We start from the raw sequence: 24,381 nt of genomic DNA, 5'->3' as shown, positions 1-24,381 counted from the left end.
TTATGAAAGTCTTCAAAACATGGAAGTTTTGAAGACAAACGATAGAAATGAACCTATTAACATGCAGCGGAAGGTAGACTACACTAGGCAAGCCATAGTCAAGTATTCAATGAAGTGAAAGCACGAAGACTATTAGCAGCTAGGCAGTATGAATCAGGATGGAAGATAGTATGAAGCTAATCAGAACAAGTAGTCACACAGTGAAGTCAAACAGATAATGCAAGCAGGCAATGACTTCACGAAGACAAACTGTAAGTAAAGAGAAGGTAAGGATAGAACCAGTTGCTTGGTGAAGACAGGTATTTGTTGGACCAGTTCCAGTTGTTGTGACAACTGTACGTCTGGTTAGGGAGGCTGAGATTCAACTCAGAAGACCGCGTCTTCACCTTATTCCCCTTGAGCTAAGGACACATAGTCCTCGCCCAATCACTCTGGTAAGTCTTCAAGGTATACTTCCAAACCTTCACAGACTTCGTTCACCAGCGATCCACAATGACTCTTGGATGCTCAGAATGCGACGCCTAACCAGCTGGAGGATTCACAGTCCTCAAGTGTAACAAGTCTTCAGATCACGCAGACAGAAAGACTTCAGTGATGCCTAACACTCTTTGGCTCTGGGTGTTTAGGGCTTTGTTCTCGCAAGGATTTCTCTCTCAAAGGCTTCGAGGTGGGTTGCTCTTAAACGACAAAAGTCGTGCACTAACTCTGAGCAGCCACCAATTTATGGTGTAGGGGGTGGGCTATTTATAGCCACTAGGCAACCCGACCTGATTTGTCCGAAATGACCCTGAGTCACTAAGGAACTGACACGTGTTTCAATGGTCAGATTTCAAACACACGCGGCAGCTTGACTTGGGCTACAAATAAAGCTGACTCATCCAGCTCTGGATAAGATTTGCTCTCATTGTCTTCGCTCGAAGACTTAGGATTTGGTTGAGCATCACTTCAGTCACTCTGACTTTGTTCACTTGGACCCCACTTAATAGTACGGTGGTTCCTATGACTCAACAAAGAAGAAAAGGAAACTACGAAACAACTATGTCTTCGCAATCCATGGTCTTCATACAATGTCTTCTCATGTCATAGTCTTCAATGTGAAACTCTTCACAGACCACCATTGTCTTCAATGTATTCACACATTTTTAGGGGTCATCTCCGGTAGGTAAAGCAAATCAATGAGGGACTACTACCTGTGTTATCCTACAATTCTCACAAACACATTAGTCCCTCAACCAGGTTTCTCATCAATACTCCAAAATCAACTAGGGGTGGCACTAGATGCACTTACAGAAGCTGACTATGTGAGTTTGTTTTCATGTCCCAAGTTGTGCAAATCTTTTGTAGCCGTGGGATTGGTTGCATAATTTGACATTGTTTTCATTTTGTAGGAGAAAATTGCGCAAGAAAGATAGAAGGACATGGAAGCTTCGGGGAAAAAGGCATTTCAACTTGAGCATTGTTGTGAACTTCTCAAAGAAAGCGAGAGGTGGAAGTTGATTGACAAGGAATCCCCACCGAAGAGAGGTGCACTCACCAAGATTTATGATGATGATGATGACGATGACGATGGCCCAAGAAACAAGAACAAGCCCAATGAAAACAAGAAGGCTAAGGACAAGATCAAGAAGGAAGTGGAGGCTTCAAGCTTGTAGGACAAGCTAGATCACATGGTCAAGTCCAATGAGCTTTTGGTGATCAAGACATTGGAGGCAAAAAAAGGAGTTGGCCGAGAAGAAGGCTCAAGAGAAGCAAGAGAAGTGGCAACTACTCAAGGAGAAGAGCATGCGCAAGGCCGCCATTGAGGAGAGAAAAGCCATGGCCGACGAGAACAAAGCCATGGCAAGCTTCTTGCCGAGGAGAACAAGATCATGACGATGAATCAAAATGAGATGGATGAGGTCACCAAAGAATGACATGACATTGTAAGGTTGGAGATCTTGGAGAGGAGGAGGCTAGCTACAAGAGGCCATGTGGTGCCAAGGTTCGGTGGTGGTTCGGCAAGTGGTGGTGCCAATGGCGGCGGTGAAGATTTCATCTTGTGATGATGAGGATGATGGATGCCATGTCTTCCGGGTTGTGGCACGAAAACTATGTTCAAATATCGTCAAAAATGTGTTTGAATTCTTAGAATTTGTGTTTTATTTGTCAAAATCATGGTCAATTGCGTTGTGTGGTTTTACGGTTTGAGGGCCGAAATCGGCTGCACGCGGAACAAAGCCCGATATTCTCTTTTACCGTTCGAGTTTACGGACTCTGTTGGGCCGCAACCGATTTCAGCCCTTAAAACGCGCTTTTCTCTGCCCTTATTCTGGTTATAAAGGGTCTACTAAAGTTGCTCTTGCATTCTTTTGAGAGAAAGGTGTCTATTTTCTACTATATGAAAGAAAAGGAGAGGAATGTGAAATGTGTGATTTAGAAAATGTGTATACCAATGAGAAGGAGAGGAATAAGCTTCGTTGGCTAAGGTCATCTCCAATAATGACCCGCAAATTTCCTACCGCATCGGTCTGCGGACAGAGGTACCAGTCCACAGACACAGATGCGGGAGGCCACCATCCAACGCTGTCTGCATACATTTCAAACACTTTTAATATAAATCGGACGAAATTCGTGCAAACACAGCGGATTTTCATATAAACCTGACGAGATTCATGCAAACACGCCAAAGTTTCATTACATTTCAACATTTAGAACAAACAAAAGAAACCCTACCCTAAACCTATCCTACGGCGGCGGCCGGCCGTCGTCCAACTTCATTTCTATTCCACGTCGATGTCATATCTACTTTTCCAAACACTTTTACTCTTGTTTTGGACTCTAATTTGCATGATTTGAATGAAACAAATCCGAACCGATGTTGTTTTCAGTAGAATTGTCATGGTATTGTTTTTGTGCAAAAATAAAAGTTCAATGGAGCTGAAAATTTACAAAGAATTATTTCAGAATTAATAAAAAAAATTGGTGGAAGAAAATACCAAAGGGGGGGCGTCAGGGCGCCACAAGCCGGGGGGGGGGGGGGGGGGCACCCCCAAGGGGCGCCCTGCAGGCTTGTGGGCCCCTGGCAGCTACCGCAACCCAGCCATTGAAGTTTGAATAGCATGACATGCCTATACTGGTACGGCGGCCAAGGACCAGCGTGGTCGCACTGGAAGGGTTATAGGGAGAACATTCCTTCTCTAGAATTTCAGCAATTTCAATATAGGAATTGTCTATCCAAAAACATAGGAATTGCCCTCTAAAACCCCTACTTATACGAAGGAATTGTCAATAAAAAACAAGCCCTTAAAGGGCTTTTGATTGGGTTTCACAATTTAACTGGTACACAAAACACCGCAAGTCCCTTTGCAGAACTCACATTCATGGTGGTAGAAGCCCAGGATCTCAGTTGATTGCTGCCATGGCTCACCGCCACGCTGCATAGAGCGCATATGGCCAGACCAAACGAGCCGGCTGGTGTTCAGCAAAGGGCATATCGTCAGCTGTGCCCGTGGCAGCAGCCAGATGCAACAATACAAAATTTTCTTGCTCTATGCCACAGCGAGAGGATATTTCAACATGAATATGGCTCAAACCGAATTTTGGCACCAAACTGGAAGGGGTTCCAACCGATTGAAAACAGAAAAATCATCACTCAATACTGCTGAATGGATCCAGGTATTTCAGAGTGCAGTTGACGACTACATATAGGATTGCTGAAAATAGTACCAGAGCATTAGATAGTTTCTACAAGTCAAGCAAGTTGACAACTATGATCGACGGTCATAGTCACTCCTGCAAGAGTCTGTTGGAGTATAATGTCCGGCCCTCTTTCTTAGATCGGTCTTTTGGTTGCATTGGTTAGAGCATGCATTTCTACATGGTATCGGAGCCAAGAGGTCTTGAGTTCAAGACCCGGCTGGCATAATTATATTGCAGCCCACTTTCGGTCCACGTCCTGAGGGAGCCACACGTGAGGGGGAGTGTTGACGTATAATGTGCTGCCTAGTCTCTTTCATTAGATCGGTCTGATGGATGAACTGATTAGGTGCATAAACTTACAACCAACAGGTTTAGGGTTCAAAACCGAGTAAACACAGCTCAATTGGTAAATCAACAATATTAACTTCAGATTTATGAATCTTGTAAATTTTTAAACCAGATCATTTCAGCATCACTAGGAAAACTGTAATTAGAAAATGTGAAATGAGCATGAAAGAGGAAGGTAAATATTAACATATTTTTTATCCAACATCCCCACTAAAGGAAAAATAGTCTGCAGGTAAATATTAACACATGATCTACCTGAAATACAAAACAATAATTTTAAGCTTGTCAAATTATGAATGGACATGCTTCAGCCTAAGTTTTCAGTGTATCTGTTGTCTGTTTCAAACTTGGCCCATGCTATAAGATCAGTAACGTGGCAATAGACACATTGACACTACCAATCTACCGTATAATAATTTATGGGGAGGACAAAAGTAAACTTTTCTTGTATTATTGCTGATTGAAACTCCCCAGTACCCATCACCATTTTATATCTAGTATGCACTAATTAGTTCACTAAATCTGGCGGCAACCATGAAATTAAAGGCCACACAAAAAATAACATTGCTAGTGTCAAAGTGTATCGATCTGTCAAACAAGGAATTATACAGTTTAAAATTGTTGCGTGAAGCCAGCCCAAACGCTCCTACTTCTAGAAGGCCCCTTCTCGGAGACGTGAATCTTGGAGTGCAAATTTCCCGGAGACAAGGAGCAACGCCGACCCAGCTTCACAAAAACCATAAGTGGGAGTTTCCTCAAAATTGCAGCTAGAAACCTGCCCGAGCAACTGAGCGACCGCGCGTCTCGCTAACCTAGACCAAACTAGGCCAATAAAACCTGGCCTAAGTAGTGACCGAACAGACCTTAGCCTGGCTTCCTGTGTTACTAGCCCATGCATGCGAGGCTGCGGCCAGCCGAGCGATTCGCTACTTCTTCAAGAAGCTAGCTGCATGAATGCAGAGCAGGAGCCAGCGATTTCGGGAAGCCACAGAGCTTCCGAACAAGGCCTTAATAGATACTTTTTTCGTTTCTTTTATGTCGTCTATAAGGTTTATTTGAAGTCAAACCATACAAAGTTGATCCAATTTATAGTAAAAATTATCGACATCTATGATACTAAAGTTATATAGCACGGAAATTAATTTTTGGTGCATCTAATGATATTCATTTCGTATTTTAAACGCTGACATTTTTTTCATGTAAAGTTGGTAAAAAAATTAAAAGCTTAACATCAGAGAAAATTTATATGCAGGCTAAAAAAAGGAAAGGAGGGAGTACTAAAACACAACAGCGCCCTTCCCTTCTGTTAAAGAAAAATAGAAAAAGAAAAAGAAAAAGAAAATGGGCTTCCCATTCCCAGTTCCAGTTCCCACCTGGTTTCCCAGTCTACCCCGTTCCTCCTCGTGGACGCTAGCTCCGCCCCAGCACGCCAAGTCTCCAACCAGCCTGTGCTGCCTTGCGTTGCAAGGAAGAGCAGTTCCCCGCTCTGATATCCATCATCTCGATCTGCTGCTCTTCCTCTCCTCGGCTGCTCCCCCGCTTCGTCTCTCTCCCACCCCGTCGGCTGCCTGGATCGATCCACCGGCGGCTTCCTGCGGAGCAGCGCAGGCTGCAAGGCGCCTCCGAAAATCGGCTCTTCACCCTCCATGTGAGCTCCTCTCACTCCGCAGTTCGCCCAGCCGCCTCTTCTATTTTCCGTTCGCTTGCTGAGATTGATTCGCGGCAGATCTCATGGCCGTGCGCCATTACTTCCTCGAGCTTGTTAATTACAACGAACATAGCCTTGGCCTTTCGATATAGTTTCGATTTTGGTAGTGCGGTGCTAACAGATGGTTTGTCTTTTGATTCACCCGAAAATTCCCCAGAGAAAAATAATTTGGGAAAGTTCAATTTGCTGCAAATGCCATCAAGAATAGTTGCCCTTGGACCTTAGGTGAAGGAGAAATATCTTTCCTGCTCGCTGGATTTGATTTTTATTAGATCAGCTCAGATTTTTATCTGGCTCAGGTGCATACAGTTCCTACCATCCAGGGGTTAATTTAGTTGGAATTTTGTATTAGTTGTGGATTTATGGGCGAGCAGGGGCAGCAGTTCATGAAAGTATTGTACTTCAGTGTTCAATTTCTGGACGCTCAGCCAATATTCAGAAGATTAAAAAGAACTAAATATATAGAATTATTATGACAATCCTTTCAGCGATGGGGACTTGAGTTGAAATACGGTCCATCTCCTGTAATACCAAATAACTAATTAATTGGTGCAAAATACCTGCCTTTGAATTGTTGTTATCTTCACGTACTTCTGCTGGCTTTATCTGAGCTGATCTCTCTTTAGGTTGCTTGATCTCCTCCTGTCTTGGGCCTTCTATTTGTTACTTCTCAAGTTCTGATTCATGTTTATTGAATTGAGATTAATTCTTTACTGATATCAATTAGCGTATCATCCATGTATAGCAACTCATGGACAAGGGTCACCCAGGGTACTCCAAGTACATGATCGACGCTAAGCTCCAGGAGCAGGGGTTCTTTGCTTCCCAGCACTGCGCCAACTGCGGCCATGAGCTCCACCACAAGCCGGTACATATATATTAATTAAGTACAGCTTATCTTGTTCAGCCCTTGAGTGCATGTGTGCACAAATAAATTAAATTCAATCTCTCATGGGATGTTTGTTTCTGGGGTGAATGTCATGTTGCCGCTATCGCAAGAAGGACATGGTTGGGTTTCCTGCCGGTGTCAAGTTCGATCCGACGGACCAGGAGCTGATTGAGCACCTTGAGTCCAAGGTGATGAAGAGAGCTCACTCCCTCATCGATGACTTCATACCCACCATTGAGGGAGAAGATGGCATTTGCTACACCCATCCAGAGAAACTCCCAGGTGAGAATCGAGATCCATAGCCATACAGTACGTACAAAAAGAGATCCATTCAGGTTTTGGTTGAATCAATAACTACTGTACTACCTATTCTCCTATAACTTGAATTATGATCACCTAAACCCTTGTATATTTCTTTATCGAAACAAACTATGTGTACTTGATCACCAGGTGTGACCAGAAATGGCCAGAGCAAACACTTTTTCCACAGACCATCAAAGGCCTACACCACAGGCACGAGGAAGAGGAGAAAGATCCACGCAGAGACTGAGTTATCCAACAGTAAAAATGGTGCCGAGACGCGGTGGCACAAGACTGGCAAGACACGGCCGCTGATGGTGGGCGGACAGCACAAGGGGTGCAAGAAGATCCTAGTCTTGTACATCAACTTCGGCAAGACACGAAAGGCAGAGAAGACTAATTGGGTGATGCACCAGTACCACCTCGGCGACCTAGAGGACGAGAAGGAAGGGGAGTTGATTGTATCAAAGGTCTTCTATCAGACACAGCCACGGCAGACTGCCGCTGCCACAACATCGACAGTATTGCGTGAGCCTTCAACTAACGGCAATATGGAGGTAAAGATGCCAAAGTCAATGAAGATTGGGCTCACTGATCATGCGGTTGCCGCTGCGGCTGCCATCCAGATGCAGCGACAGCAGCAGCAATTGCTGAAGCAAGGTGATGAGGTAACTTACCTAGGTAGCTATACTCAAATCCTGATAATTAATTGAGCAGTTAATTATAGAGAAAGGTATATGTTTTCACCCCTTAAGGTTTATGCAAAGTAGACATTTGCTGGTTAATTCATGCCCTAGCTGATTAATTCCTAAGTACCCAAACATAGCCTTACTTATCAAAGAACCCTGATTCTTTAGTAGTAAACAGTAAATGATGCAGTATAAACTGTTGTAAATCTAAACAGTAAATTATGCAGTACGTAGCGATGCCACTTTTGTGTAGTTTAAATGAAATGATGTAATATTTCTCTTTATCGTTCTTATTGCCATGCTTGTCGATAAATAAATATGGTTGTGTGCATCTCAATAATGCAGAGGCCGACAGATGTCCTCCTTTAAAAAAAATTGCCTTATCTTTATCTTTATAAAGTATAATTCTGTCATTTCGTTTCAAGATGAAAAAGGGAAAGGAGGGGCAGGACCAGCTGCAGCAGAAATTTGACCACAGGCCTGCTGGCTTGGAAGGACTAATAATGGCCTGCAAATCAGCAAGTACAAAAGAAGTTAGTTTTCTGATCAAAGGTCTTGTGAAATTTTGAAAGCGACATTTGCTCGATTGTTTGCGTATGAACCTTGTAGATACTTTTATATTAGGATGTCGAGAGGAAGGAAGAGAAATTGTATCACAATGTCCAAAGTACCAACATCCCATTTTATTTATAAACAAAAAAGTTAGTATTCATTGCCACAACAATATGAGCATGGGCTTTTTATTTATATTGTTGCTTCACTCCCCAATTAACCCCTTCTAGATAATATTGATAATTGTAATTTTATTCTGTCCTGGGAAGGGGAATAAGAATATATTTTGTTATTCTGATTAATTATGTGCGGGATTAGTGGATTGTCTTGTTGACAACGCAACCATTGTACACACCATATAATTACTTTGCTTGTTTGCTCATATTTCTCTGAAACTGTCCAAAACTGTCCAGTTGAAGCTTTCAAGTGTGGAAAGAGTTAACAGAACAAATATTCATTTTATTTTAAAACCGCAGAACCACTGTACTTAACCTTAATCATGTCATTTATTTTAGGACGACTAATCATGTTCTGATATGGAACTTGCATTTGTTGGTAGGTACTAATAAGTACACATGTGTATAGTTCGAAGGGTACAATATTTGCAAAGTCTTTGTATTGCGATATTTCTATCGCCACTGAACGCATGATCTTTCAATCCATTTCAACGTTGTGGCACTTGTCTTCAGTTTAGGTGCACATCTTTATAACTGTTTCTACTATATGGCACAGGGAACTTCAACTACTCAGCCCGAAGATGAGCAATGGCCTTACCAGTACTAGCCGCCTGACAAGTGATAACCAAGATCAGCATCGGTAACATGGCAGTAAAACACTCATTAATTATAAAGGACTCCGTAAGTACATCATTCATTTATGTCAGAACTAGTTAACTGCAATTTGCAGAACCGAGAACTGTATGTGAATCAGAGGTCCAAGACGGGGTAGAGGATAGTGAGACACGGACGAAACTTAGGGGAAGCCCTTGGTGTTGCAAAGCAAAGATGAGGAAAAGTTGTATTCTCGTGCTGAGTTCAGGTAGGCTGACCTACCTGAGAAATCTGAATATGATTTTCTCAGGGAAATGGAATCTATATGGTCGAACGCACCATAGGTGAAGATGAAATCAACATCACAAGTTATTTAGATGCATGCTAAGATTTTCTGAACTGTACACAAAGTAGTACTCGTATAGGCTATGTGGGTCTATATGCCATTTGTTGCTATGAATAGTTGCCATTTTCTTTTCATATTTCTGTAGTTGATAACTATTTGTACTAGTGCGTCTGCTACTCCAGCTTTCTGGAGTGGGCGGCGGCGGCGCCTACATCGTAACCTCCTTGGAGGCGTCGCTTTGGAGGTTCATCTTTTGGCTGTTGTGTGGAGTTCTCCCACGGTCATGGGTGACGTACGTTGGGGCAGCGGCTCCGGGATCTTTGTTGTAAGCCGAGATGATGGTTTCGGGTAGCAGTGCGGCGGCAACTCCATGAGGAAGGGTTGATGGGGTTGTCTGTGTATCTGACATCCACGCTTCCGAATTCTATCTTTCAGCGACGGGCCATGTGCTTCTTTCTGATTCGTCCTTCAAGATCACTTAGTGTCTACGGACCCACGGCCGCCAACAGGAAGGACGACTTCTTCAACGAGTTGATCGCGCAAAAGCCTCCTAGTGAACTAAATGGATCGCCATGGATGACTTCAACCAAATTTACTGAGCTCGCGATAAGAACAAACGAAGTTGTTAACCGCACCCGCATCAACCGCTTCTGGGCTACCCTTACTCCTGCGAACTCAAAGAGATTTTTTTAGAGAAAAGGCGCTGGCCGAGCCTGAAGAGAGCTCAAACCTAGCCCGACTTTGAATTAACAAAGCCATCAATCGCTAGGATTATAAAGGCACCACATTACAAAGGGGACGAATGCAAAGCAAAGCGGAAAGAAGATACAAAGTACTAGGCAGAACAGCACAATGGCAACAACAGAGCACCGTTGCCGACGACCAGCACTACGCGTACACCAACTAGCCAACTAGGTACTCGGGAGGAGGGACACGCCGTGCAAGCATTGAGCGCCGACTACATCCTGGGCCAAACTTGGGCAACACTTGAGTTGTCTCCACCGTCGCAAAGGGCCACTACCCTTTCACCCAGGTTCAATGAGTGCCGCACTGGCGACCAGAGTGGCTACACATAGCCCAGCTCAAGGTGACCGACCTGCCAAAGGAGAAGCAGACAATGCTGACCCACGAGCAATGGAAGGCCAACCCGACGAGAACCAAAGTCGGTAGAGGCAGTACGGAGCATGGGGCACGAGCTGTCGGACGAAGGCGCGCAACCATGACGAAGACCAAAGATGCTTCACAACGCAAGGGCGAAACCGAGCATGAAGAGCAGGACAGCCAGGCCGCCATGCTTCGGAGCCAAGACACCGACCGCTCCACCACCAAGAGCAAATCCCGACCGCTGCCTTCAAGAAGGTGCACATCGCCGAGGTGTCGTCGACGCCCAGACCAGGGGAGAACCGGCTTTCGCCGGAGCTCAGGGAGGAGGCGGAAGGGGGAGGGTCCACCCCAGAGCCTCCAAGGAGGGGATTGGTGCCAGAGACGTCGACTTTGGGGGGCCGCCGCGCCGGCCAGGGGGTTCCCCCGGAACCACACCCAAACGCTAGATCCGGCCATCTGGCACCACGGGACGATGGACACCGTCGCCAGGGACCAATGCCAGCATGGATCAGAGCAGATCGGGCCGACACTGAAGCTTCACTAAGGTGCCCGGCGGACTGCGAGGAGTCGCCGCTGCGCCTTCGACCGCGACCTCCACGCTGCCCATGTAGTCATGGGAGGCCACCCACCAGCACCCGCCGGCCGCCCGTCACTCAGGCCGCGCCGCACGCCATCGACTGGGGCCGCCGCCCTGGGAATCGCGGCCCTCCATCCGAGGAGGAGGCGCCAGATCCCTGCCGCCACCATCATCAGGGACACGCGCCGAGCGTCGGGAGCCCTTTGGCAGTGGCGGAGAGGAGGAAGAGGGAGGGGGAACCGCGGTGGCGGTGTTAGGGTTGCCCCCGAGTTGCCTCAGAGGAGATTCACCTTCAGAAGAGACACTTCACTTGAAGCAACGACAGGCTTAACCCCACCTTGTGCAAACTTGACCCGGTCTTCTACAACATTGATTGGGACATGCATTTTGGATCCCAGGTGCTTCTCGCTTTGTCTTCAGTGTTATCGGATCATTGCCCTCTCCTCCAAGCTGATGACAAAGGGCCCAAGGGACAGATGCTTCAAATTCGAGAACTTTTGGTCGTGTCTCCCACGCTTCTTTGACATTGTTTCAAAGGCCTAGGAGGAGCCTTGCGATCACAGCGCCTTATCAGCGGTCATTCCATAAGCTGAAGCATACGGGGTGGAATCTTGGGAGATGGCGCAAGGGGATCTTCTCCAAGGCAAAGTTGCATCTTCATGCCATCCTCCTCGTCATCCTCCGCATGGACATTTCTCAAGACTCTCGTCATGCCGTGTCATCAGCATTGCTGCGGTTGAGCATGCGCGCAAGAAGATATGCACTCGCATTGCAAAACATTAAGAAGGATGACGCCAATACCAAATTCTTCCACCTCAGAGTCAACAGGAGACATAGAAATAACCACATTCTCAGGCTGAAGAGGAACAACGCCACAGACCATCTTAACCTAATAATAAAATCATTAGTGCTTCTGTTCGTACGTCATCAAACTACCCTTGAAGCTGACAAAAATTATCCACCCATGACACCCGTAAGGGGAAAAAAGAATTCGTTTTTTACTTAAGTCAGCGCATGTCGCGTTTAGTTCATATACATCAAGCCCTTACAAATCACAAGTGAACAATAACCCGACTGGTCGGAGCCATTCTCTTCTACTAAGGAGACCTGAGTTTGATTCCTGCTACTCCATTTTCCTGTCTTTTATTCTCTGAATTCCAGTTGGCGTAAGAGAGAACTGTCTCGCCCAAGGGTCGTTAGTAGATGGGTTGCACAGTGTTGTAATTCGGCCCAGCTACTCTCTATTTTTTTGCAGATCCAAGTACTTTTTAAAATATTCATATCTTTCAAACATTAACACAAAATTAACATGTTATATATGGAAATCGCTCAGAAAAATGTGTAGAATCTAACATGCTATTATCTTGCATGTTAATCATTTAAAAAACACTTTTCCTTATATGGGGTATTTTCAAAATGGCTATTATATATGTTTCCTACCCATTTAAGTTGAATAGAGAGCCTTGGCTCAGTGGTTGGGTATGCGGTTGTGCAGCCTAACGACCCGAGTTTAATTTCTAGAATTGAGAGGTGATGCACACGAGTTTTCCTCCATTTATTGAGGATCAAGTTTGGTGTGTGGTGGAACCACTCATTGAAAAATATCTTGATACTCATTTAAAAAATTTCGAGGACCATGTTTATCTTGGTACTCATACTAAAATAGCCGTATGCATCCCTAGTTGGTGCAGAGGCCGGGGAAGTGAAATTCTCCCTCATTTTTAGGTCTTGGGATTGAAAATCTTGAAGTCAAGAACAAATGTCTTCTCAGTAAGTGGCTATATAAATTATCTGTTGAGACTGAGGCCACATGGGCGCAGATTCTTCGTAGTAAGTATCTTCAACCCAAAACATTGTCACAGGTGATAGTGAGGCCGCTGGATTCGCCTTTTTGGAAATGGCTCATGAGAGCTAAAGCAACCTTTTTCAATAGGACACAGTTTATTGTCGGAAATGGCGCGAGCACGAGATTCTGGGAGGATACTTGGCTAAGAGAGACACCCCTTGCGCTTCAATACCCGTCTCTTTATAGTATTGTTCAACGACACGAGGCTTACGTTGCAACAGTACTCCAGTCCGTCCCCCTTAATATTCAATTCAGAAGGATGCTAGTCGGCAATCGTTAGGAAGCGTGGCTCCATCTAGTGAGTAGACTGATATAGGTTCAGCTGTCTCAACAGCCCGATAAGTTGCGCTGGAAGCTTACTAGGACTGGGGAGTTTACACTTAAATCAATGTATCTTGATGTTATCAATTCTAGCTCCATTCCCAGTTCTAGATATGTCTGGAAAGTCAAGGTTCCGTTGAAAATCAAAGTGTTTATGTGGTTTGTACATAAACAAGTCATCTTAACTAAAGACAATCTGGCAAAGCGTAACTAGACAGGACCTACTAGGTGTAGCTTTTGTGATCGGGATGAAACTATCAAACACCTTTTTCTGGATTGCCCGTTGGCAAAGGTTCTACGACGGACGGTGCACATAGCTTTTAACATTAATCCTCCCAACTCCGTCAGCTTGTTATTTGGAACGTGGCTCAACGGGATAGAGTTTGAAACAGCGAGCCACATGCGCGTAGGAGTATGTGCATTATTGTGAGCTCTGTGGAATTGTAGAAATGATTTCGTCTTTAACAGAACATCAAATATTCATTTTTCGCAGGTTATCTTCCGGGCCACTGCATTGATCTGTATGTGGTCGCTACTCACTCCGACGGAGGCCAGGGATCGTTTGGTTACTGGATCTATCCGGTGGGAGATGGTAGCACGGGATATATTCAACCGGTTTGGATGGCGGTCATGTAATAGGATAGGCAATTAGTTTTCCTATCTTTTTGTGCCAGCCAATTGTGGCTTTTGTGGCCGTTTTCATTGGCTCTTTGTGAGCTTTTATTTAATTTTTTCGAGACTGCAAGACATTGTTGAACTTATTTGCTTTCTATAAAGGTGGTCGTATGCATCGTTCTATGCATAGGCCGGGGAGCTCCCCCTTTTCAATTTTTTAAAGTTGAATAGACAGGATAATTTAATGATCTCACAAAATCTATTATTGGTACATTAGGGAATGTTCATTTCTACCCATTTAGAATTCCTAGCTAGCTTTTGTTCCCTTTTAAGGAAAAAAACTACTTGCCAGCTTTTGTTCTTTTTGAAGGAAAAACTACTAGCTGACTTAGTGCTATATATGTACATGTAGAAACATATGTCTACACATCATTGTGTACAATGGGTTGGTTGCCGCTGTTACATCCTAGCGCCCACCAATGTGAAGCAGTTGATGGTCGGCTACAAAAGACATGGACTGAAAATGAGCAATGTTGGATTCGGGAGGGCAAGGGAGCCAGGGTCTGGAGTTCGCATGAGTCGCGACATCAGGCGGTGATTGGAAGGGGAGGAGATCTTGACTAGATATCTATCCCCATCTCGCCTAACACAAACAAGCATGTTTTGCTTGCTGCCACTGTACTCGAGATTAATCTACTTGATGTTATTGTTACTTTTTAACTTGTTCATAATATTATTTATTTCCGATTTTTATTAAATTTAGCTCATGACATGATATCCAAATTTATTAATAATGTTATTCCATAAAATTTTACTTTAAAACTCAGAATGAACTAATAAGCTGAATTAAGTTGACTCGGGACCACATCTCATGTTCCAAATTGACATCATTCCAAATTGACATCCTTAAAAAGCCTACCCTCAATCGATTCATTGTTCGACATGTTTTTCGTTGTTTTTCAAGGCCATCATCCATGCCGAATGACCATTGGTTGTGATGTTAAAGCAAAGGGTGTGGACTTGTGAAGGGTCATGAGAATGCTTATCACATTACAGACATGTGTTATTGTTTGATCTCCCCTTGCAATGCACGGGCATGTTTGGTAGTAAAACCAAAGAGGAGATCATTCATGACCACTTCGCAGGCATCTTGGGTAGAGGTCAACCCAAACCAAGATATTTCAACTGGGAAAACCTCAATTTGAGGGTGGTTGATCTTAGCATTGATGCCGCCATATCGGAGGATGAGGTAAAAACCGCCATTGCCCTCATACCTGGTAACAAGGCACCAGGAACGGTTGGATTCACGGGAAACTTCTTCAAGAAATGCTGGCACATTGTCAAAGAGGATGTCATGTGTGTTATTCATCAGTTTAGTGGCCTCCAAACGATGAACCTTCACTGACTCAATTCGGCCAACATTGTTTTGCTACCGAAGACGGATGGGGTGGAAGAGATTGAGGATTACCAAGATCATCGCCAAGGTGCTAGCTAGACGCCTTGGTCCTTTCAGGAACAACCTCGTCTCCAATGTGCAAAGTGTTTTTATCAAGAGAAGGAGCATCCATGAAAGATTCATGTATCTCAGAAATCTCGTGAGGTGGCTCCATAGGAACAAAACCCCTTGCTTGCTTCTCAAGTTGGACATCCGGAAGGCTTTTGACTCAGTGCAGTATAAACTTAGGTTAGCGTTCACCTGATCATGTATTTGTTTGGCGCGACTTTTTGTGATTGGACCTGTGATTAATGGAGCCTTATCGATGGTTGTGATGTCCTCATCATCCTTCCCCTCTCAAAAAGGAAACGTCCTCGACTCGGATGGTCCAAAGTATGAAGAGAGGTCAGATACATTGAAAGTTGGACTTATTAGGAAATCCAACTTGCAAGTTGCAACACATTTGCAAATGTACAATTATACTCTAGAAGGGTCTATAAATACGTCCATCTAATAATACACTAAAAAGCACTATTATGATATTAGTTAGGCATTATTCTTTAGAAACCTCTAACATGATATTTAATGAAACTAAAATATACACAACATTTGCGCATACATACAAATATCTATGTATGCACTATATACTTTATGAAATTGTCACAAAATATTTTTTTTACATCACTTAATTTAAATTTAGCCTGAATAAAATGATGAGTAATAGACACTACAAATAATAATAAAGAACAAGGGTTAATTATACCAACTAAATTATGTGGTTATTATACCAACTAAATAATAAAAATTATACTCCTTAAATTATAGTATGACATAAACTGCGATTAAATAAGTATAGAAGTTTGGTATAAAAATATTTATTTTATTTTGCCTTGGGTCCCGAATTAGTTTGGACTATAGCCAAAGGGAGAAAACTAGCATCAACGTGTTTCCGCCAATGATAATGGATAGGGTTTGCAAAAAGTGATGCACCACTCTGTTGGCCTAACCTTGGGACTATACCTTTGGCAAAGCTGCAATGCACTGTCGTCATCTATTCCAGCTAGCATATACATAAGCAATATAACCACTTTGGAAACAAAGACGTCCATTTTAGATATCTATCAAAATCCATGTTTTGCTCTGTTGATGATTTCAGTAGCATGGCTAACATCAGTTAGAAAAGGTACTGTTAGACACCTAGTCCCATCCAGACCTGGAAATTATCTCGCTGCATCTATTTCCTTGATTGTTGCTTCCACATTCACCATGTAAGCCATGCTAAACTTGGAGTTGCACCAGTCGGATCCATAAGTAGTTGTATCCATGAGCAGTTGTAGCAACTCTTGTGTAGGTTACTGCCCATGTTGTTCGGCCATCCTAAACGTTTTTCATTCAAGAAATATACTCGATGGAATAGTTATCCTTCATGAGAGCATTCATGATATAACTGAAGGAACATGAGTGGAAGTTTTATTCAAAATTGACTTTGAAATGCATACGATAAACTTAAATTGTCTTTTCTCCAACGAACCCTGAGAATGAAAGGTTTCTCTGATAAATGGTATGAGTGGATCCAAAATTTTGTTATCGGAGTCTGTGTGGCTATCAAAGTCAACTATAACATAGGTCATTACTTCGAGACAAAAAAGGATTACACCAGGGCGACCCACTAACTCCAATGTTATTTAACATTGTTCGTGACATGTTGCCTACTTTGACCGAACGTGCCTAAAGGTCGACCAAATTGCACTAGTAGCGCCACATCATGTGGATGGGGGCTCTCAGTTTTGCAATATGCCAATGTTATGGGTTTTTTATGGAACATGACCTGGATAAGATTAGAACTATGCAACTTTTGCTTTCAACTTTTGAGCAAATGTCACATCTTAAAATTAACTTCCGTAAAAGTTAATTATTTTGTTTTGAGAAGTCAAAGAGTTGGTTGCAAAATACGCTAACTTGTTTGGTCGTGCACAAGGCTAAGTTGTAACACCCTCGATGCGACTATATCTCCCACGCGTCGAGGCACGACTTAGAGGCATAATCGCATTGAAGGCATATGTCACAAGTTAGGCAATCTTCACAACATCCCATGTAATAAGATAATAAAAGGGAGGATAACATAGTTGGCTTACACTCGCCACGTCAATCAAGTGTATAAATAACATTACATCATCCAAACACTCATGGCCCGACTACGGCGCCAAAATAAAAGATAACCCAACATGCGACAACGGTCCCGTTCACCCCCAACTGGGCACCACTACTGATCATCAGGAAAGGAAACATAGTAACGTTGAGAGTCTTCGTCGAACTCCCACTTGAGCTCAAGCGCGTCTCCTGGAGAGGAATCATTAGGCCCTGCATCTGGTGTAATAGTAATCTGTGAGCCACAGGGACTCAGCAATCTCGCACCCTCGCGATCAAGGCTATTTAAGCTTATAGGTGAGGCAAGGTAAATATGTGGAGCTACAGCAAGCGACTAGCAAAATATGGTGGCTAACTTATTCGCAAAAGAGAGCGAGAAGAGGAGGCAAAGCGCGAGCGAGAATCTAGAGAACAACCTGCGCAAACATTACTCCAACACCGTGTCCACTTCCCGGACTCCGCCGAGAAGAGGCCATCACGGTAACACACTCAGTTGATTCATTTTAATTAAATTAAGGTTCAAGTTATCTACAACCGGACATTAACAAATTCCCATCTGCCCATAACCGCGGGCACGACTTTCGAAAGTTCAAATCCCTGCAGGGGAGTCCCAACTTAGCCCATGACAAGCTCTCACGGTCAACGAAGGAATAGACCTCCTCCCAAGACGTTCCGATCAGACTCGGTATCTCGGTTCTTCAAGACACTTCGACAGGTTAAAACAAATCCAGCAACACTGCCCGAATGTGCCGACAAATCCCGATAGGAGCTGCACATATCTCTTTCTCAGGGCACACTCAGATGAACACTACGTACAACTAAAACCAACCCTCAAGTTGCCCTGAGGTGGCACTGCAAGTGGCTCTATTTGGACCAACACTCAGAGGAGCACTGGCCCGGGGCGTTTAAATAAGATGACCCTCGGGCTCCGAAAACCCAAGGGAAAAAGAGGCTAGGTGGCAAATGGTAAAACTAAGGTTGGGCATTGCTGGAAAAGCTTTAATCAAGGCGAACTATCAGGGGTTCCCATTATAACCCAACCACGTAAGGAACGCAAAATCCGGGAACATAACACCGATATGACGGAAACTAGGGCGGCAAGAGTGGAACAAAACACTAGGTGAGAGGCCGAGCCTTCCACCCTTTACCAAGTATATAGATGCATTAAGATAACAATATAATATAATGATATCCCAACAAGTAAATAAATGTTCCAACAAGGAACGGCCTTCAATCTTCACCTGCAACTAGCAACGTTATAAGAGGGGCTGAGCAAAGCGGTAACATAGCCAATCAACGGTTTGCTAGGACATGGTGGGTTAGAGGTTTGACATGGAAATTTGGGAGGCTTGAAAGCAAGTGGTAGGCATCGTAGAAATGGCATAGCAAAAGAGCGAGCAAAACTAGCATAGCAAAAATAGTAGTGATTTCGAGGGTATGATCATCTTGCCTGCACAGTTGTCAGAGTTGACTGGATCCTCGAAAGCAAACTCAACGGGCTCCTCGTTAGCGAACTTGTCTCCCGGCTCTACCCAAACAAGACAAACAAGCAACAAAGACACAATCAACCACGTGCAAGGACAAACAATATGATGCAATGATGATATGCTATGCGGGATGCGATGCGGGATGCATATGCAAGATGTGACAAGGAATGCATGAACCTGGCCTCAACTTGGAAATTCAAGTGTGCCACTGGAAATATGACATGAAATCGCTTGAAAATGATATAAAGAACGCCGAAAACGGAGTTACGGTTTGGAAATGGCAAGCGATTCAAAAATGGCACCGGCCTGCGATTTACAGCAAGTAGGCATCTAAATGCAATGAGATGAACATGCTACAGCACCCAAACATGACAAAAAAATACATGGCAGGGATGCATACAAGATGCTTAACAAAAGTCTAGCACCGAGCTACGGCCAATTCATCCATTAACAGGTTCAAACAAGCATGGCAAAAATGCATATGACAAACAGATCTCACACTTAGTGAAATTAACACTTGTCTGGAATTTCAGATCAGGTAGCACTCTTCGGAGCAACAAAACTACATGCTACAGGACCTGAACATGGCAAAGTAAAACATGGCATGGAGCTACTCAAATAGCTTAACAAAAGTCCCTTAGTGACCTTGAGCCAAAAGGGATCAGAAAATATACTAACAAGCACGTGAACATCGCAAAAACATAATCAGTTTTCAGACTTAGTGAAAACTGGCATATGCTGAAACAGATATCAAGTAGGCATGTTCACGAGCTCGATGCACTCACTACGGTGCAAGTCATGGCAAGACAAGCATACACCCGTCAAGAAGGCACAAAATGCAAGCCAGACATGGCAAGAACAATAGCATGGCATGCACGGATCAACTACAACATCATCGGCAAAATTGCAAACAAGTTGACAATCTGCCCAGATTCACAAAGTAGCAAAAGTAGAGTTCGGTTGACTCAATCTAGGGTGCTCCAAAATTGCAAACAAAGACATGGATGGATAGAGCACTACAATATTAACAAAACATCCTTACTGATCATCCTCAAAAGAGGCATGGATCACTAGGAAACAACATGAACATATGGCAACATGAGATAAGCAGCTCAAGGACAGTGGAAATGCTAAGTCCCTGAAAACAGAATTACTAAGTGCACCACTTTGCAAGCTTGCACTAGTCACCACACTCATCACAAAAATACATGGGTTGCACCTCTGGAAAGATGACAAAACCCTTAAAAAACATATGTAGAGCATCAGGGCATATCATGCACACATTAATCATGGCAAAAATGACAAAAAGCTAAATGAAGTAGCAGATCTGACAATTATCTCAAGTAGCCCTCTTCTAACAGCATTTCGGGCATCAAGATGAACTCAAATGAAAATGATGCAATGGAATGAAATGATGTACTCTCTGAGATGAACATTTTGATATGCTATATGCATGAATCGGAGCTACGGAGGCAAAGTTACTGAGCTATGAACAGGAGCACTTGGATCTGCAATTTCGGGACTTAGAGAAAAAGATCACCCCGAGATCTAGGGTTTACTGTTCACGGCACGTGAACCGAGAACTCGGGCGAGGTGGCGGCTGCTTCGGCGAGCACTGTTCGTCGGCGGGGAGGAAGAGGCCGGAGGAGGGAGAGGCGAGGTCGGCCGGGGAGGAAGAGGCCGGGGCGGCTCTGGTGGTTGGGCGCGGCGGCGGCGCGTCGGGCGAGGCGGCGGCAGCCGGCGACGGCGACCCAGGCGGCCGGCGTCGGAGGGCGGCGAGGTGGCGGCGCCGGCGTCGAGCTTCCGGGGCGGCGTGCGGTGGATGGCGGCGGCGGTGCGGGATGGCTGGGAGCGCGGGGAGGCGCGGGCGGCGATGGGCCGGGCGGGCCCGCTGCGGGCTCGCCGGGCCGCGGCGGCGGCTGGCGGTGGAGGGACACGTGGCGATCTGCCACTGGTGCGGGCGGGCGGCGGATGATGTTCGGCCAGGGACGGACGTGTCAGGTCGGCGCGAGGTGGAAAATTTAGGGTTTCGGAGAGGGAGATCCGGATTTCGGGGAAGGGGTCTTTAAATAGGCATAGAGGGAGCTAGGAGAGTCCAAATGAGGTGCGGTTTTCGGCCACGCGATCGTGATCGAACGCTCTAGATGATGGAGCGAAGTTAGGTGGGTTTTGGGTCAAATTGGAGGGGTGTTGGGCTGCAACACACACGAGGCCTTTTCGGTCCCTCGGTTAACCATTGGAGTATCAAACGAAGTCCAAATGATACGAAACTTGACAGGCGGTCTACCGGTAGTAAACCAAGGCCGCTTGGCAAGTCCCGGTCCAATCCGGAAATGTTTAATCCCCACACATGAAAGAAAGCTGGAAATGGCCACCGGAGGAGAACGAAGCGCCGGAATGCAAAACGGACAACGGGGAAAATGCTTGAATGCATGAGATGAACACGTATGCCAATGCAATGCACATGATGACATGATATGAGATGCATGACAACGATAACAACACACGGAGACAAAGACCCAAACCCGAGAAAGATAAAATAGCTTAACGCCGAAACGGCAAGAGTTGGAGTACAAATTGGGAAAGTTACATCCGGGGTGTTACAACACTCCACCACTACGAAAAGATCTCGTCCCGAGATCTAGGACTGAAAGAACGCCGGGTACTCAGAACGGAGGTGATCCTCGCGTTCCCAGGTAGCTTCACGGTCGGAATGGTGTGACCACTTGACTTTGAGAAATTTGATTGACTTGTTGCGAGTCTTGCATTCAGTCTCTTCAAGAATAGCAACTGGGTGCTCACGATAAGAGAGATCTTCTTGGAGCTCAATGTCCTCGAAGTTGACGGTGCGGTCAGGAGTCTTGAAGCACTTTCGGAGCTGAGAGACATGGAACACGTCATGAACATTTGCAAAGTTTGAAGGAAGCTCGATTTGATAGGCGAGGTCGCCTCTCTTGCTGACAATCTTGAAAGGTCCCACGTATCTAGGGGCAAGCTTCCCTTTGATACCGAAGTGACGAGTACCTTTCATAGAAGAGACGCGGAGGTAAACATGATCTCCGATCTCGAAAGCCAAATCATGGTGCTTACTATCATAGTAGCTCTTCTGACGGGATTGGGCTGCTTTGAGGTTATCACGAATGACTTTGCACATTTCCTCTGCCTCTGTGATTAAGTCATTACCCAAAAGCTGACGTTCACCGGTTTCAGACTAGTTGAGAGGGGTACGGCACTTCCTGCCATACAGAATTTCAAATGGGGCCTTGCCCGAACTTGCTTGAAAACTGTTGTTGTAGGAGAATTCAGCATAAGGAAGACAATCCTCCCACTTCATGCTGAAGGAGATCACACAAGCCCTGAGCATATCTTCAAGAATCTGGTGACACACTCGACTTGACCGCTAGTTTGAGGATGGAAAGCTGTGCTGAAGCGGATGTTCGTGCCCATGGCCTTCTGAAAAGAATCCCAAAATTTGGATGTAAAGATGCTGCCACGGTCTGAAGAGATCACTTGTGGAATACCGTGCAGAGAGACAATATGAGAGGTATAGAGTTTCGCTAATTGAGGTGCAGTTATCGACTCTTTGATAGGAGAAAGTGAGCCACTTTGGTGAGTTTGTCGATGACAACGAATATAGCATCATTGCCACGCTTGGACTTTGGAAACCTAGTCACGAAGTCCATTTCAATGTGGTCAAACTTCCATTCTGGAATGACAAGAGGTTGGAGGAGACCAGCTGGCCTTTGATGTTCTGCCTTCACTCTTCTGCAGACATCACATTCATTCACGAATTGAGCAATCTCGCGCTTCATTCGAGTCCACCAATAAGCCTGCTTAAGGTCCTGATACATCTTCGTGCTCCCAGGGTGGATGGAGAGGAGAGAATTGTGAGCCTCGTTCATGAACACTTTACAGAGGTCACCTTTGGGTACAACAATTCGATCCTCGAAGAAGAGAGTGTCCTTGTCATCAAGGCGGTAGCATTTGTACTTGGGTTGACTCTTGGCAATCCCAATCTTCACCTTTTTCACCATAGCATCAAGAAGCTGGGCTTGGCGAATCTGGTCTTCCAAGGTAGGAGAGACTTGAAGGTTGGCGAGGAAACCTTGAGGAACAATTTGCAGATTAAGTTTGCGGAAAGCTTCACAAAGCTCGGGTTGATAAGGCTTGAGAATCAGACTGTTGCAGTAAGCTTTCCTGCTCAATGCGTCAGCAATCACATTGGCCTTGCCTGGAGTATACTCGATACTCGGATTATACTCTTGAATCATTTCGACCCATCGAGTTTGCCTGAGGTTGAGATTAGGCTGAGTGAAGATGTACTTGAGACTCTTGTGATCAGTGAAAATGTCCACTTTTCTTCCCAATAAGAGATGTCTCCAAGTCAAAAGAGCATGCACAACTGCCACCAACTCGAGATCATGAGTGGGGTAGTTCTTCTCATTAGGCTTCAATTGGCGAGATGTATAAGCAACAACTTTCTTCTCTTGCATCAAAACTGCGCCAAGACCTTGGAGAGAGGCATCACAAAATACCTCGTACGGCTTGGATTCATCAAGCGGAGTCAGAACCGGAGCAGTGATCAATTTCTCTTTCAAAGTGTTGAAAGCAATATCACACTCCGGAGACCAAACGTACTTGACGTGTTTCTGGAGAAGATTAGAGAGAGGCTTCGCGATCTTAAAAAAGTTATCAACGAATCTTCGGCAATAGCTTGCGAGGCCGAGGAAGCTACGGAGTTGCTTCACGTTCTGAGGAGGTTCCCACTTCACAATTGCAGACACCTTCTCAGGATTCACAGCAATACCCTTGGCAGAGATGATATGACCAAGATAAAGAACCTCATCAAGCCAAAATTCACACTTGGAGAACTTGGCGTACAACTGATGTTCTCTGAGCTTATCGAGAACCAAACGCAAGTGCTTGGCATGATCTTTCTTGTTCTTGGAGAAAACCAGAATGTCATCGAGATAGACCAAAACGAAGTCATTGGTGTAGGCATTGAAGATGAAGTTCATCATGCGAGAGAACGTCGGAGGAGCATTGACGAGGCCAAAAGACATGACAGTGTATTCATATGAACCAAAGCTTGTCCTGAAAGCCGTCTTGGGAATATCTTGCTCACGGATTCGAATCTGATGATAACCCATACGAAGATCAAGCTTGGAGAATACTTGAGAACCTTTAAGTTGTTCGAACAGCTCATTGATGTTGGGAAGTGGGTATTTGTTCTTGATGGTCTTCTTGTTCACTGGACGGTAATCAACACAAAGTCGGTCCGTTCCATCCTTCTTCTTGACAAAAAGAACACCACAACCCCACGAAGAAGAACTAGGCCGGATGAGACCCATTTTCTCTTGAATATCGAGTTGCTTCTTCAGCTCCTTCAACTCTTCAGGTCCGAGCTTGTAAGGACGTTTGCACACAGGTTCCGTGCCAGGCTCAAGATCAATAACGAATTCAACTGGCCGGTGCGGAGGCATTCCTGGAAGCTCTTCTGGAAAGACGTCTTGATATTCGCAAACGACTGGAATTTGAGAGATGGCATCCAATTCACCCTTCTCATTG

The 24,381-nt window shown here is 44.8% G+C and overlaps 1 protein-coding gene across 7 annotated transcripts; it reads left to right on the top strand.

Moving 5' to 3' along the window:
- The first annotated feature begins 5,419 nt into the window (after positions 1–5,419).
- LOC125545371 (NAC domain-containing protein 75) lies at positions 5,420–9,444 on the top strand. 7 transcript variants are annotated; one of them, XR_015598665.1, is made up of 7 exons: positions 5,420–5,674; positions 6,480–6,602; positions 6,734–6,905; positions 7,074–7,591; positions 8,038–8,164; positions 8,897–8,980; positions 9,071–9,444. XR_015598665.1 is itself a non-coding variant. In XM_048709287.2 (7 exons), exons 2-6 carry the CDS (start codon positions 6,486–6,488, stop codon positions 8,945–8,947), a joined length of 966 nt encoding a protein of 321 aa, XP_048565244.1. In that variant the 5' UTR covers positions 5,420–5,674; positions 6,480–6,485; the 3' UTR covers positions 8,948–8,980; positions 9,071–9,444. The 7 variants fall into 7 exon arrangements, 4 of the variants coding, with proteins under 4 accessions (XP_048565244.1, XP_048565245.1, XP_048565243.1 ...); XM_048709287.2 differs by having other exon boundaries at positions 8,038–8,145; XR_007300007.2 differs by having other exon boundaries at positions 7,074–7,604; positions 8,038–8,145; positions 8,897–9,444.
- The last annotated feature ends 14,937 nt before the right edge of the window (positions 9,445–24,381 follow it).

This window comes from Triticum urartu, chromosome 3A (assembly GCF_056163025.1).
Source record: "Triticum urartu cultivar PI428250 chromosome 3A, HENAU_Tu73, whole genome shotgun sequence".
NCBI classification, from domain to species: Eukaryota; Viridiplantae; Streptophyta; class Magnoliopsida; order Poales; family Poaceae; genus Triticum; species Triticum urartu.
The sequence above is the reverse complement of the archived record's forward strand: the minus strand, read 5'-3'. Positions and strand labels throughout refer to the sequence as shown.

Bases quoted from the DNA above. Each gene is read 5' to 3' on its own strand.
- LOC125545371 (XM_048709287.2), top strand. From the start codon at position 6,486: ATGGACAAGGGTCACCCAGGGTACTCCAAGTACATGATCGACGCTAAG. The intron at 6,906-7,073 runs GTGAGAATCGAG...CTTGATCACCAG, and splicing joins CCATCCAGAGAAACTCCCAG to GTGTGACCAGAAATGGCCAG. The intron at 7,592-8,037 runs GTAACTTACCTA...TTTCGTTTCAAG, and splicing joins TGCTGAAGCAAGGTGATGAG to ATGAAAAAGGGAAAGGAGGG.